General features: G+C 51.9%; 1 protein-coding gene across 1 annotated transcript in view; it reads right to left on the reverse strand.

Annotated features, from left to right (window-relative positions):
- KLHDC10 (kelch domain containing 10) overlaps positions 1–4960 on the reverse strand; it is a 113149-nt gene extending 108189 nt beyond the window's left edge. The window contains exons 1-3 of the mRNA XM_078775421.1: positions 4725–4960; positions 4346–4567; positions 2344–2498 (exon numbers count right to left, since the gene is read on the reverse strand). Coding sequence (XP_078631547.1) covers positions 2344–2498; positions 4346–4567; positions 4725–4791 — 444 coding nt within the window. The 5' untranslated portion in view covers positions 4792–4960. The remainder of the gene's footprint in view (positions 1–2343; positions 2499–4345; positions 4568–4724) is intronic.
- Between the last annotated feature and the right edge of the window lie 11876 nt (positions 4961–16836).

Genomic DNA, 16836 nt, shown 5'->3' on the forward strand with positions numbered 1-16836 from the left:
ATTTTATTTGAAGAAGAAGAAGACGTTATTGTCGCATATAAACAAACAAACAGACATAACGACATAACGATATACGTGACATAACCATATACGTTTGCTCTATTATAATAAGAGATGCGCCAAGTTTCAGAACAATCAGCCTGGTGATACAAGAGCAGTAGCAAAAATAGCAAAAACGTTAACGGACGGACGACCGGAGATCACGACTCATTTTACAAGTTCATCTATTCGAGTATTCAGAGGAAGATGACCTAAAAATGCATCTGGATATGATTATGAGGACCAAATGCATCTGGATATGATTATGAGGACCAAATGCATCTGGATATGATTATGAGGACCAAATGCATCTGGATATGATTATGAGGACCAAATGCATCTGGATATGATTATGAGGACCAAATGCATCTGGATATGATTATGAGGACCAAATGCATCTGGATATGATTATGAGGACCAAATGCATCTGGATATGATTATGAGGACCAAATGCATCTGGATATGATTATGAGGACCAAATGCATCTGGATATGATTATGAGGACCAAATGCATCTGGATATGATTGTGAGGACCAAATGCATCCAATCAAAGAATGTATGCATGGTGCTTTGTATGGAATATCCTCCAACATTATTGGAATGGGAAAAATAATAATTATTTAACAGTGTTCCAATAAAGGAAGACTCCAGACCCACAAAAAATTTTAATTATTTAAATCTTTAGAATTAGGTAATGTTTAATTTTTAAAAAGAAAAAAAAATTCGACGCTAAATTAGTCGTAAAATGCGTTTTTAAAAAGGCACGATTAAAAAAAAAAGCTAGTTCTGGAATCCTTGTGATGTCACTGTGACGTCACACGAGGTATAGATCTCAGCTGATCGCGGTGCACACAGTGCATAAACATGGCAGACATGGCAGAAGAAGAAGTTTCGGACTCCGAATCGCTCGATATTTCCTCCGATCTGTCGGACTTTTCAGCCGATGAATACGTATCAGAGGCTGAGGAAAGTATTGTAGAAGAATTTGATATAGAACTGAGAGAATTTGGTGTTCAACCATATCAGTTTGAGCCGGAATAAGCCGACGAAGATCCAGAGGCCAATATGGAGGTCGAAGTGGAAAACGATGAAGATGATGCTGAACGGCTCGCAGATTTAGATTACTGGTACGTGTTGGGCTAGCCTACTTGTTGATAGTTTCGGTTAAATATGCGAGGAATATTTATATCAAGCGAGTGTTATTGCAGTAGTGACTTTGTTTGATCGATAAAACAGTAAAAACCCGATCGCCTTGTGCCTGTATCATGGCGTAGCCACAGACACGCAGGCTGCAGCTACTGAGTGTAGTGTACAAATGCACTCGTCACTGTACATCGGCGTTTCGTAGAATTTTGTCCAATTTATTTATATTTATGGCAGGCATGTTCCGCTAGACCCCGAAATAAGTCGCTACATAAACAATTATGCTCGCATCCCGGGAGGGGGGGGAATAGCCCACATTTTATACATGACACAAACGTCATTTACGATTTAGTGTAGGCCTAGGCCTATGCATTGCAAGTGTCTTTAGGGTCACACAGTGACAGTACACTCGCATTCGAGCCTGTGTTTATGATTATAATACCATTTTTTTTCTTGAATGAAAGGGGGGTTCATAATCTCTCAATTTATGTTTGCGTACATACTTTAATGGGGCACAGTGACGAACCTTTACAGTATCACACAGTGACGAACCTTTACAGTATCACACATTGACGAACCTTTACAGTATCATACAGTGACAAACCTTTACAGTATCGTACAGTGACAAACCTTTACAGTATTGTACAATGACAAGCCACCAAACCAACACCTCCGCCAAACCAGCACATCCGCCAAACCAACATCTTTCGGGAATTCATGCAGTGTTCGCACAAAAGGCTCCGAGACTTTGCTGCACCCGTACAAAACACAACTATAAACCATTTAGAATCCGATATGCAGGACAATATAACTAGAATAGAAACACTCCACACTATTGTATTGTATTGTAAACCATTTGTAAAGTATTTCCGGCTTCCCGGATCACCTCGTGTGACGTCATACTGTGCATGGGCACGTGGTCTAAGATTTGCAGAAGCGTTTTCGTCAATGGTCCATTATTAGCGCATTTAAGGTCGGATTACAAGGAAACGACTTCGCGGGTTGATTTTTTTTTTTTTTAGATGATGTTGTCATGTACTGATCAAAGATTATGTATATAAGCATTTAACTAAAAAAAAAATTTGGGGTCTGGAGTCTTCCTTTAAGACTCCTGTCCAATAAACATGTTCATGAGTGTATACTTGCTGGACCAATCCTTACCTGGCCATAGATCTTGCTGGGCTTGTGCCCATGACCCTCAATGAGTGACCATCGGCGTGCACCAAGTTGACATACTCTCACATCGTTGCTGCTACTCTCGCCAAAAGGAACACCGGTGCCACCAAACGTCAGCAGGTTATTTCGATGCAACACCACTGCAGTGGGATAGGAGTACATCTGGCATGTGATCTATTGACAACATGACTCGGATACAAGCATTAAAACGAGTCCACTCGTTTAGGACAAAAGGTTGACATCAAGACGGTAACACTCACTGGACATCGATGAGGTAACACTCACTGGACATCAAAACAGTGACACTCACTGGACATCGAAGCAGTGACACTCACTGTACATCGATGAGGTAACACTCACTGGACATAAAAACTGACACTCACTGAACATCAAAACTGACTCACTGGACATCAAAACGGACTCACTGGACATTGAAGCAGTGACACTCACTGGACATCAAAGCAGTGACACTCACTGGACATCAAAACAGTGACACTCACTGGACATCGAGACAGTGACTCTCACTGTACATTGAGATAATAGCACTCACTGTACATCGAGATAATAGCACTCACTGTACATCGAGATCGCAACTCACTGTACATCGAGACAGTGACACTCACTGGACATCGAGATCGTAACACTCACTGTACATCGAGATAGTAACACTCACTGTACATCGAGATCGTAACACTCACTGTACATCGAGACAGTGACACTCACTGGACATCGAGACTGACACTCACTGGATATCAAAACAGTGACACTCACTGGACATCGAGACAGTGACACTCACTGGACATCAAGACAGTGACTCACTGGACATCGAGACAGTGACACTCACTGGACATCGAGACAGTGACACTCACTGGACATCGAGACAGTGACACTCACTGGACATCGAGACAGTGACACACTGGACATCGAGACAGTGACACTCACTGTACATTGAGATAATAGCACTCACTGTACATCGAGATAGTAACACTCACTGTACATCGAGATAGTAACACTCACTGTACATCGAGATAGTAACACTCACTGTACATCGAGATCGTAACACTCACTGTACATCGAGATAGTAACACTCACTGTACCTCGAGATAGTAACACTCACTGTACCTCGAGATAGTAACACTCACTGTACATAGATAGTTACACTCACTGAACATCGAGACAGTGACTCTCACTGTACATTGAGATAATAGCACTCACTGTACATCGAGATAGTAACACTCACTGTACATCGAGATAATAGCACTCACTGTACATCGAGATCGTAACTCACTGTACATCGAGACAGTGACACTCACTGGACATCGAGATCGTAACACTCACTGTACATCGAGATAGTAACACTCACTGTACATCGAGATCGTAACACTCACTGTACATCGAGATAGTAACACTCACTGTACATCGAGATATTAACGCACTGTACATCGAGATCGTAACACTCACTGTACATCGAGATCGTAACACTCACTGTACATCGAGATAATAGCACTCACTGTACATCGAGATAGTAACACTCACTGTACATCGAGATCGTAACACTCACTGGACATCGAGAGAGTGACACTCACTGGACATCGAGACAGTGACTCTCACTGTACATTGAGATAATAGCACTCACTGTACATCGAGATAGTAACACTCACTGTACATCGAGATAGTAACACTCACTGTACATCGAGATCGTAACACTCACTGTACATCGAGATAGTAACACTCACTGTACATCGAGATAGTAACGCACTGTGCATCGAGATCGTAACACTCACTGGACATCGAGATCGTAACACTCACTGTACATCGAGATCGTAACACTCACTGTACATCGAGATCGTAACACTCACTGGACATCGAGATCGTAACACTCACTGGACATCGAGATCGTAACACTCACTGTACATCGAGATCGTAACACACTGTACATCGAGATCGTAACACTCACTGTACATCGAGATCGTAACGTAACACTCACTGGACATCGACGCAAGCTCCTTGGGTGTATAGCCCTCAGTCTCAAGTCGCTGCCAGCTTCTCGTGGCAAAGTGAAAACGCCACAGTTCACGAAACAAGGGGAACGCCGCGTTACCGCCACCGCCAGACTCCTCGTAGTCCGGGTTGTATCCACCGAAGACGAACAGGTTGCCTGCATCGGCGATGCAACGATGTCCGCTGCGTGGAGATGGCGCCAACTTTCCTGCAGCGGAGTTTTAGGGCGAGTGGATACAAGATGGAAAAGAAAGCAGGTCACGGAATCGTGAAGCCATCGTTGATTAATAATGGATGACACTTCATTCAGCCGAACAGGTATTGTGGGTCATTCGAACATCCGCTAATGTTTGATATGTGCCTACCTGTCAAGGCTTCCGTGTTGTGATCGCTCAACTTGGTAAACACGTTTAAAGGTGCTTTCACATCCATGGTGGACTGTGACCGTCACTCTGCTCCTTATTCGACCATCACTCAACACTCCTAGGTTCAAAACAGCGCAATATGTCGCGTTTTACTCCCAAACCATCTTCAGGAAATCATCGGATCGTTGACATTACGCAGCCAATCAGCAACGGTCTTCTTGTACTGCGATTTCAGTATAAGGGCACTCCATTGGTCAAACCAACGTAACGGACATGACGTCTTTCCACCTAAACGTTAATGACATTACATTATTATTTACACCGCATCACGTCAATTTAAAGGTTTTAATGACAAAAAGTTATGCCTTTGGACTTGTGATTAAAAACGACGGCGCACAGAAAGGACATTCCTAATACCTACGTCTAGATACTCGATACTGTAGTGCGGTGCTATGCGCACGACTTGTCTTAAAAGGAAGCAACAACGTACGTAACCAAAAGCGTCTTTATTCGAAGGATCAAACTATAGCACTGTCGTGCTCGGAGCTGTTACGTTAGCCCCGTGTATATCCCGAGGCCACGCCTACCCCTCGAGCGTGGCCGACACCCTCTTGGTGCGCGGAATGATGTCATCGCGCCAGCGAGCCATCGTGTCTGCCACACGCGCCCCCCCAGAATTCCCGCGCACCTGAAGGGTCAGTTTGCGGGGCAAACGGATGACCCGGCCGAAGCGCCCTCTGGCGGCTGGTGGCGCCTGAATAGCCGGGATGCCACCGGCTGCCCCTGGGATGGGTGCGGGGCCGGGGGGCGGCGTGCCGGCGGGGTTGGGCGGTGCCGGGAGTCCGCCCGCCGGGGGGCGGCCCCGACGCGGGGGCTGAGCCACTGGCGGGGGGTGGTCCACGTCGAGGTGGGCCGGTTTGAGGCGGTCCACGGAAACGCGGTCAGGAGTACCGCCAATGTCCAGGGTGAAGTGCTTCACCCCGGTCTCCAGCACGCTGAAGGGCCCGTCGTACGGGGGCCGCAGAGGTGTCCGGTGGGCGTCGTGTCGGACGAACACGTACTCCGCCGTGCGAAGCTCCGGGGCGACGTGCGTTGGCGAGCGCCCGTGGTGCGCCGTCGGCACCGGGGCGAACCTCTGGGCGGTGTCCTGCAGTGCGGAGCGCTGCTGCGCCGCGGACCATGGTGCCGTGGAGTCGGGGAGGAACTCGCCCGGCACCCGCAGCGGTTGTCCGAATACCAACTCCGCCGCGGATGCGCGCAGATCGTCCTTGGGCGCCGTCCGGAGGTCCAGCAGGACCCAGGGGAGCCTGTCGACCCAGCCGCCGTCGCGGAGGGTGGCCCGGAGCACGGCCTTTAAGGAGCGGTGGAAACGCTCGCACAGGCCGTACACCGAGCCCCCGCGCGACCGCCCCCCAGAGCTCTGAGGTGAACTGGGGGCCGCGGTCGGACGAGATGTCCGAGGGGGCGCCGAACCGGGCAACCCAGGTGGCGATGAACGCCTGCGCGACATCCGCCACCGTCGTCGCCGCCAAAGGCACGGCCTCCGGCCACCGGGTGGTGCGGTCCACCATGGTGAGGACGTGGGTGAAACCCCGCGAGGGGGGCAGAGGTCCCACCAAGTCCACGTGAACGTGGTCGAACCGACGTTCGGGCACCGTAAACGGGGCCAACGGGGCCTGGGTGTGGCGGTGCACCTTCGCGCGCTGGCACGCGAGGCACGTCCTGGTCCAATCGCGGACGACCTTCCGGAGGCCATGCCAGACGAACTTGTCGGCGACCAGCCTCTGGGAGGCCTTCGTGCCCATTTTGTGACGTGACGGCGGTCCGCAAGGCCTGGACGTCAGGGTCGGTGGTCTGGCCCGCCGCCATCCGGTCATAGTCCATGCCGAGGTGGACCGCGTGGGCGACGGACCGGGAAAGGCAATCCGCCACCGGGTTGTCCTTCCCCGTGACGTGCCGGATGTCCGTTGTGTACTCGGACACGGCCGAGAGGTGACGCTGCTGCCGGGCCGACCACGGCTCAGTGACCTTGGCCATCGCGAAGACCAGGGGCTTGTGGTCGACGAAGGCCGTGACCGAACGGCCCTCGAGCAGATGGTGAAAGTGCCTGACCGCCAGGTGAAGCCCGAGCAACTCGCGGTCGAAGGTACTGTACCGGCGTTCGTGCGGGCGATGCTGCCGGCTGAAAAACGCCAGCGGTTGCCAAGCTCCACGCACCCATTGCTCATGCACCGCGCCCACCGCTTAGTCCGACGCGTTGGTGGTGAGGGCGATCGGGCGCCGGGTGCGCGAGTATGGTGGCGTTAATCAAGGCGAGCTTCGCGCCCGCGAACGCCGCGTCCATCTGCTCGGTCCAAACGACGTCACCTTTGCCCGGCTTCCCCCGGAGGGCCTCGTGCAGGGGGCGCAGGAGCTGGACGACGTGGGGCAGGAACCGATGGTAAAAGTTCACCATGCCCAGGAACTCCTGGAGCCCCCTGATCGTGCGGGGGCGCGGAAACCCCTTGGCCGCCTCCACCTTTGCTGGTAAGGGGATGGCCCCGTGCCTGGTGACGCGGTGCCCCAAAAAGTCGATCTCGGCGATGCCGAACCGGCACTTGGCGGGGTTCACGATCAGGCCATGCTGGCCCAGGCGTTCGAAGAGCGCGCGGAGATGGCGGAGGTGCTCTTCACGGGACGCGCTTGCGACGAGGATGTCGTCCAGGTAGACGTAGACGAAATCCAGGTCGCGCAAGACGCTGTCCATCAGACGTTGGAACGCCTGAGCCGCATTCTTCAAACCGAAGGGCATCCGAAGGAACTCAAAGAGGCCGAATGGCGTAATGACGGCCGTCTTCTGGATGTCCTCCGGCCTGACGGGGACCTGGTGGTAGCCGCGTATGAGGTCCACCTTAGAGAAGCAGGACATTTTTGCCAACCGGGCGGAAAAGTCTTGGATGTGGGGGACCGGGTAACGGTTGGGGGTGGTGGCATCGTTGAGGCGGCGGTAGTCCCCGCACGGCCACCATCCCCCGCCAGGCTTCGGCACGATGTGTAGCGGCGATGCCCAAGCACTCTTGGAGCGCCGCACGATGCCCAGCCACTCCAGCGTAGCGAACTCCGCTCTCGCCACCGCGAGCTTCGTCGGTTCGAGGCGGCGGGCCAGGGCGTAGACCAGTGGCCCGACGGTGGGTATGTGATGTTCCACACCGTGCTTCACGGCCACCGCCGAGAAGGTGGGCTGCGTGAGGGCCGGGAAACTGGCGAGGAGGCGGGTGAACTCATCCGCTGCCGGAAGCGTACAAACCAACCTCGCCGGGACCGAACCGCTCGGCAAGCCGCTTGGCGAGCCGCTCGGTGAGCCGCTCAGTGAGCCGCTCAACGAGCTGCTCAGCGCGCAAGCAAGCGAGCTGAACGTTTCGGCCTGGACGAGGCGTCTGTTCTTCACGTCTACCAACAACCCGTTTGCACAGAGGAAGTCTGCACCGAGCAATGCCATGGGCACTCCGGCGATTACGAACGACCACTTGAAGCGTTTCCCTCCGAACCGCAGGGAGAGGCAGCGCTTCCCGAACATGCGTATGGGTGTTCCGTTGGCTGCAAGCAACGTGGGGCCCCGGCCCGCTGTTCGCTTGTCGGACGTAGAGGCAGGGATAACGCTCACCTGTGCACCTGTGTCGCATAGGAAGCGGCGCCCGGACAAGGTGTTCGTTCTAAAAAGAAGGCTGCCGGAAAGGCCGACGCTCAAAGCCGCTATCGAGCATTGGCCCGGGCGTTTCCCGACTTGCCGAACGAGCACGGCGGGCAACACTTCTTTGCCTTGTGGCCGAACCTGGCGTGGAAATGGCACCAGGCTTGTGGTGGGTGTGGCGGAGGCCGCGGCTTTCGCGGTGGTGGTGGGCGGGGTGTGGTGGCGGCCACGAGGTGTGCATCAGCCTCGGGATCCACGAGGTGTGGTGCATCAGCATCAGCCCCGGGATCCACGACGGCCGCACCGAAACTCACCCGCATGTCACACGCCGCGAAAAACTTGTCGGCCTCGACGGCCAGCGTGCGGGGTTCCTTTATTTTGGAACCGGCCAACGCGAGGCGTACCTGGGCCGGTAGCTGGCATAAAAAGAGCGCCCGGAATAAAAAAAAATCCGGTGCTTTGTCCCCCAGTAGCGACAGCATGTGGTCCATTCCGACCGATGGTCGCGTGTCGCCGAGGTCGGGAAGGTCCAGGAGACGGTCGGCCCGTTCGTCCTCTGTGAGGCCGAACGTGGCGATGAGGCGACGCTTGAGCGCCTCGTACCTGTGGTCGGCCGGTGGGTTCCGCAGGACGGACACGACTCGGGCGGCTGTGCCGGGCCCGAGGGCGGCGATGACGTGGAAATAGCGCGTCTCGTCCGCCGTTATGCCTCGAAGCTGGAACTGAGCTTCGGCCTGCATGAACCATATCTCAGCCTGAGCCTCCCAAAACTCAGGGAGTTTCACCGCTACCGCGTTGCTGCTTGTCATGGCGCGTTCTGTAGGTCAGCGTCGGCTGAACTAGTCGGAGGTCACCAATGTAGTGCGGTGCTATGCGCACGACTTGTCTTGCCAATAAAGGAAGCAACAACGTACGTAACCAAAAGCGTCTTTATTCGAAGGATCAAACTATAGCACTGCCGTGCTCAGGGCTGTGAGCCCCGTGTATATCCCGAGGCCACGCCTACCCCTCGGGCGTGGCCGACACCCTCTTGGTGTGCAGAATGATGTCATCATGCCAGCGAGCCATCGTGTCCGCCACAATACAAACATCCATATTGAAAACAGCATTTCTGGTTTTCAAGAAAATGCCAAGAAAGTATTTAATTAAAAAAACAAATTTAAATTTCATAACAAAGTTGTACAAAGTATGCGTTGTGCAGCAACCCGGATAAATCGAATGTCATAAAGGTTTCGTTTTTTAATTTATATTTTAACTTCATTTATTTAATAACCCGCTTTTCGACTGTGCATGCGCTGGGTCGTAAACTTTTTTACCGTTTATAATTTAAAATTGGCTTTTGGAACTGAATCTCTATATGATGGAGCAATGGAGTGTAGTATGTATGTATGTATGTATGTATGTGTGTATGTGTGTATTTGTGTATGTGTGTATGTGTGTATTGTTATGAATTTTGGGGTAGAGTGATATATAGATCAGGTAGAGCTTTGTAGGTATCATACTCCCACTGTCGTGAAGAAGAAGACCCATCTCGATGTACGTAAGCAGGGGCCTGTCTAGCCCGGATGTCAGATTAAGTGTATCTTTGTGATTATACAAGGATGATCCTTGTGCTAACTAGAGTAGGGATTATGCTAATTCCCCTGTGTGTGAGACCTGGTGATCTATCCTTTGTCCCGTATGGCAACGCACTAGACAGGTAGAGCAGGAAAAGCCCAATAGCTACACACACACACACACACACACACACACACACACACACACACACACATACACACACTCACACACACACACACACACACACACACACAACAACAACAACATGCATTTTAAAGGCCATTTTCCCTACTAGAGTGGGGGTTAGCCTTGTGGTCCCCATGACAGTCATGGTTCCCTGTTTGAGGCAATGTTTTTATTTATTGGGCAATTTATTGTACCATGTCCTACCTTGAGGCCTTGCTTTTCTCTCAGCGGTCCGTCAATTGTGCTCCAATTACTTTCGTTCTCTGTTTCTCCCAGTCTTTTCACCCCATACTTCCTTGTTTAAAATCTTAACTAACAAAAAAAAAAATCCTTCTTTGTTCTTGTTCGTTTTTTTGTTTGTTTGTTTTTTTTTTTTTGTATACAAGATCGAGGCTCGTGAAAGAGCGAACATTAATCACACAGAAAGACAAACAGACACACAAAACAAATAACATCGGGAGCGGTAGACAAGATGGGGAGAGAGGGGGAAGGACACAAACACAACATTTGAGAGCAGGGACCGAGAGACATGGAGACATCGAGAGAACTGTGGGAGGGCGAGGGCTTTGGGGAGGGGCATGGGAAGGGGGGGGGTGGGAGAGGTATAAAACATATGGACACTGCCAAGACTTCCAGGAAAGAAGTTGGAATTTCAAACAAGGTGGATCTGGGGTGAATTAGTGGGGGTAGAAAAGATCAAGGTTTTGGATGGGGGAAGATAAGAGATGGTGGTGAACAGCTGTTTTGAAGACCTGGAGGGAGGAGTGTGATTGAAGTGAGTGTGGGAGTTTGTTCCAGAGGCGGGAGAAAAGAGGAATGAAAGAGTGAAGGTGAGCAGAGAGCCGAGATTTCGGCAGTTTAACCATCAGAGGGTGGCTGGCAGATCTTGTGCGACCTGTAGGAATATTTGGGGGACAGAGCACAGAGAGAGCTGGGGGAGCAAGGCCGGAGAGGAGTCGGTAGAAGACAGAAAGACCACCTACCTGCCTGCGGTGAGTGAGTGAAAGGCCCTCAGAGATAGCTTCATCGCGGGAGATTCCAATGATTCTGAAAGCTTTGGATTCAACAGCGTGAAGCCGAGCCAGGTGTGAGGCAGGAGCACCAGCCCATAGGGGAGAACAGTATTCCATTGAGCTTCGGATGAAAGCCTTGTATGTGGTGAGGAGCTCAGGTGTGCCTAGGAAGGACTTCGCACGACGGAGGATGCCCAGTCGGCGACTGGCTTTGGAGGCCAGCTTGGAAATGTGGTTTTCCCAAGAAAGATCATGGCAGATGGTGAGACCCAAAAGCTTGAGCGACAGAACTTCTTGGAGAGGATTGTTGAGAAAGTAGATGGGAGGGTTGTCCAGTCGATCTTTTCGGAGAGACATAGTAAGAGTGTGAGATTTGTCAGGATTGAAAGACATGTTCCACATGTTTGACCAGTCTGTGATTTTGTCCAGGTCTTCAGAGAGTGAGGAGGCTGCAGACTGCCGATCTGAGGGAAGAGGAATGGAGCGGCAGAGAGTGGAGTCATCAGCAAAGAGATACAGAGGATTTTCCAGAGAGTCGGAGAGATCATTGATAAAGACCAGAAAAAGCACAGGGCCCAGCACACTGCCTTGGGGAACTCCAGCCTGAACGGGAAGGGGAGATGAGAGAAATCCATTCAGGGCCACACGTTGACTACGACCAGAGAGGAAGTCCGCAAGCCATGCATGGAGATTTCCATGGATACCATAGGAGGAGAGTTTGGTGAGCAGAGCTGGGTGCCAGACTGTATCGAAGGCACGTGATATGTCAAGGGAGACAGCTCTGATTTCCTGTTTGGCATTGAGGACCTCCATCCATTGTTGAGACAGCAGAAGCAGCATGTCCAGAGTCGAGTGACCTGGTCTGAAACCAAATTGATGATCAGAGATCAAGCCATTGGAGAAGAGGAAAGATTTCATATCCGAAGCAATGATGGATTCCATGACTTTGCTGATAAATTGGGAGCAGGCTGATTGGTCTGTAGTTGCAAGGATCTGTTTTTGCACCTTTTTTGTGTAAAGCGGTAATGTTTGCTGATTTCCAGGATGCTGGCAGATGACATTGAGCAAAAGATAGGGTGAAAAGAACAGAGAGAGGGTGAGATAGAGCGGCAGAGCAGGATTTTAGGACCCGTGGGCTGATGCCATCTGGTCCAGTTGCAGAATCAGAGTCGAGGTTTGACAAAAACTCCTCCACCTTGTCAGGAGAGAAGGTCACAGAGTCCAGGAGCAGTTTGGTTCGACTGGGAAAGGTGGGAACAGAGAGAGATGGGTTTGGGACTAAGGATTTTGAGGCAAACACAGAGTTGAGGCATTCGGCTTTGTCACGTGCGATGTCAACTGTGTGGCCATTTGAGGTAAGGGAGGGGATGGAGGGGGAACAAACACCAGAAACGGATTTGACCAGACGCCACCAGGATTTGGAGGAAGGAGACAGGTTTGAGAGTTCATTCTTGAGTGAGGAGAGATAGTGCTTCCTGGCACTCCTGAGGGTAGACACACACTTGTTCCGAGCTTGGTGGAAGGAACTGAGATTTCCTTCAGTTGGATTAGCCTTCCAAGAGGCAAAGGCAAGTTGTTAGTTTGTTCGTTCTTCGACCACGTGTTTCACCCCCATTTCCCCAGATAGTTTTAACGGTTTAGTTTTTAAATGTTTAAACTTTCCCCTGAAGTGCTGTATTCTGTCGTATATGATAACACATTTTTCTTCTCCTTCTTCTTCTTTAAAAGGTTGCTTTCGACTTGCTCACCAATCTCTTCATTTAAAATAAAAATTCCACCTCTTACAGTTCCTCCTTCCTACATTCCCTAAACTCACCTGCATTCCACCACTCCAACGTTTTCAAACGGATCTATGACTCGAAAATCACAAGAAACTCATTTTGCAATAAATGTTTGTTTCCCATTAATCGTACAACACTTCCTAAAATCCAAACTCACCCCTCCCCATCTAATCTCCCCCATCACCCAGCCCTTTCAAATCTCCCCCCTTGCCCCTCCCCTCCTAAACTCCCCCTCACTCCTCCCCTCCTAAACTCCTCCCCACCCCTCCCCTCCTAATCTCCCCCATCACCCATCCCTTTCAAATCTCCCCCCTTGGCCCTCCCCTTCTAAACTCCCCCTCTCCCCTCCTAAACTCCTCCTCACCCCTCCCCTCCTAATCTTCCCCATCACCCATCCCTTTCAAATCTCTCCCCTTGCCCCTTCCCTCCTGAACTCCCCCTCACCCCTCCCCTCCTAAACTCCATCCTCATCCCTCCCCTCCTAATCTTCCCCATCACCCATCCCTTTCAAATCCTCCCCCTTTCCCCTTCCCTCCTAAACTCCCCCCTCACCCCTCCCCTCCAAAACTCCCTCCTTACCCCTCCCCTTCAAATCTCCCCACCCTCCTTTTTTCTCCAATTCTCCTCTCTCACCCCTCCTCCTCAAAGCATCCTCCCCGCTTCTTCTCCCTCCCAATTCTCACCTCCATCTAACCCAACCTTCTTCCTCACTCTGCCCCCCCCCCCCCCACCTCAAACAACACCTCACTGTGCCTCACCCAATCACCATCAAACCTATTGTCCGCCTCATCCTTCCCTTTCTCCGAGCTATTCTGAAATCTCTGACACACTATCAACAGCTCTCCCTACCTCTTCCTCCTCTTCCACTTCTTGCCCTACCCCTCCCCCCCTGTACTGTATCCGATGCTCCCCCTTCCTCTTCATCAACGGTATGGACCTCAAACATCCGGGGCCTTCGCTCAAACTTGAATGATCTCTCCATACAGGGTGCTTCTGACAAAGCAAACTTGATCTACTTAACAGAAACTTTCCTCCTTCAAGATGTCTTTGATTCATTAATATCTCTTCCTGGTTACTCCCTCCTCCGGTATGATAGACTTGAGCCTCGTCCTGGAGGTGGGGTTGCTATCTTTATCAAAAACTCTCTTCCTCACTCGCCCTGCACTGCCCTCTCTCCACCTCACCCCCAGGAATACCTCTGGCTACGGCTTCCCCTTCACTCCCACCTTTTGTTCATATGTGTGTTGTACCGTCCACCAAACAGTGATGACTCCATCTACATCTCGCTGTCTGATAATATGGACCAACTTCTTTCTACTGATCCCAACTCTCTCTTCCTCATATGTGGTGATTTCAATTGTCACCATGCCAGCTGGCTGGGTGTGGGTGCCTCTCTCACCAGCCATGGCTCCTCAGCAAAGGACTTCTGCGACTCACTGGGACTGACACAATCTGTCAATTTCCCGACCCGGATCTCAGTCAACGGAGCATCTTCTCTTCTGGACTTGGTTATGACTAACTTCCCTGAAAATGTCTGCTGTCTTCTTCTGCTCCAATCGCCTCATCTGATCATGTGCTTGTCAAAGTGGACATCTCTCTGACCATTCTCAGAGAGCCTGCTCAGCGTCGACGAGTCTGGCATTTCATCACGCCGACTGGCACGGGCTGCAAGCAGCCATCAATCATCTGGTCTGGTCTCCCATCTCGACCGCCTCTGACATCAACTCATCCTGGGAATTCTTCCCACACCCCCCCCCCCCCAACCACCATCCCCCCTCGACCCCCCCCCCCCACCAACCCAACCCCTAGCCCCACCACCCTCCATTCTCCCCCACCACCTTACACCCCTCCCACCCCTCCCCCACCACCTTCCACCCCCTCCCACCCCTCCCCCACACCCTTCCACCCCTCCCCACCACCCTCCACCCCTTCCCCACCACCCCCACTGGAATCCCCCCGATCTCCTGGGATCCTCCCCATTTCCTGGGAGCCTCCTGATATGAAATCGAAAAAGCTAAGACCAAGCAATCATGCGGACCATCGAGTAGAGGGGCTGCATCAGGATTAAGAGCAATCGGTTGGTAAACAAGGGATGAGTGGGAATATATGAAGTTTGTGGGGTAACTCCCACCCCCCCCCCCACCAACCCCTCCCCCCGCCCCACCACCCTCCATCCTCCCCCACCACCTTACACCCCCTCCCCCACCATGCCTCCCACCCCTCCCTCACCACCTTCCACCCTCTCCCACCCCTCCCCCACCACCTTCCACCCCTCCCATCCCTCCCCCACCACCTTCCACCCCTCCCACCCCTCCCCCACCACCTTCCACCCCCTCCCCACCACCTTCCACCCCCTCGCCACCACCCTCCACCCCTCCCCCACCACCCCCACTGGAATCCCCCCGATCTCCTGGGATCCTCCCGATCTCCTGGGAGCCCCCTGATATGAAATCGAAAACGCTAAGACCAAGCAATCATGCGGACCATCGAGTAGAGGGGCTGCATCAGGGTTAAGAGCAATCGGTTGGTAAACAAGGGATGAGTGGGAATATCTGAAGTTTGTGGGGTAACCCCCACTCCCCCCCCCCAACCACCACCCCCCCACCAACCCCTCCCCCGCCCCCACCACCCCGCTCCAATCACCCCCACCCCTCCCCCACCACCCTCCATCCTCCCCCACCACCTTACACCCCCTCCCCCACCAACCCTCCCAACCCTCCCCACCACCCTCCACCCCCTCCCACTCCTCCCCCACCACCTTCCACCCCCTCCCCACCACCCTCCACCCCTCCCACTCCTCCCCCACCACCTTCCACCCCCTCTTCACCACCTTCCACCCCCTCCTCACCACCTTCCACCCCCTCCTCCACCATCCCCACTGGGAGCCCCCATAATCGGAAATCCAAAAATCGTAGCCTGGGCGATTGTGCGGACTATTGTCTTGTATCCATGTGTCAAGTTTCAGACCAGTCAGCCGAGTGATTAAAGGGAGTAGTAGTAAAAATAGCAAAACATTAACGGACGGATGGACGGACAGACTGACGGACTAGCTGACGGGTGGACGGACAGACAGACGAGCTGACGGGTGGATGGACAGACGGCCTGACGGACAGACGGACGAGCTGATGGACTGACGGGTGGACGGACAGACGGACGGGCTGATTGACGGACAGACATACGGACGGACGGACAGACAGACGGGCGTACAGACAGACGGACGGATGGGCGGACAAACAGACGGACAGACAGACGGATGGACACAGACGGAGATAGATAGACGGACGGACGGGCGGACAAACAGACGGACGGACTGATGGACGGACGGACATCACGACCCATTTTAGAAGTTTATCTCTTCGAGAATCGAGATGACATTTGAACTAAACAGTTCTATCCACAGAAACGTGTACAAAATTAGAAACCGATCAAACCATGGATAGATACCTCTAAATTCCTCATTCATTTGTTTTTACAATCTCCTTTTGATGAAAGATCACTATTTTCTGAGCCCATTTGGAATTTAAAAAATGATAATTGTTTATTTTTCTTACTGGGGACAAAAGTGACAAATGAAGAGCAAAGTAACTGTGATGGTGATCTGAGAGGTAGAGGAAGAGGAAGACGTCATACATAATGCCCAATTTGGCATATAGGCCCATACAGTAGCTTACTATTTTAATGTACAATAATAACAGCCGTTCATAAATGCTTTTACCGACGATCGTTTTTAAATGATACTTTCTGTGTAGGCGAGTGGTGGCGATCGGTTTAAAAAGATCACATGCACGCCACGCTCGGTGTACAATGCGTGCACTTGGTTATTTTGGGGTCTCAAGATGGCGGCACTAGCGGCGATCGGGTTAAAAAGATCACATGCACGCCACGCTCGGTGTACAATGCGTGCA

Source organism: Myxine glutinosa, chromosome 4, assembly GCF_964187855.1.
Source record: "Myxine glutinosa chromosome 4, kmMyxGlut1.1, whole genome shotgun sequence".
NCBI lineage: Eukaryota > Metazoa > Chordata > Myxini > Myxiniformes > Myxinidae > Myxine > Myxine glutinosa.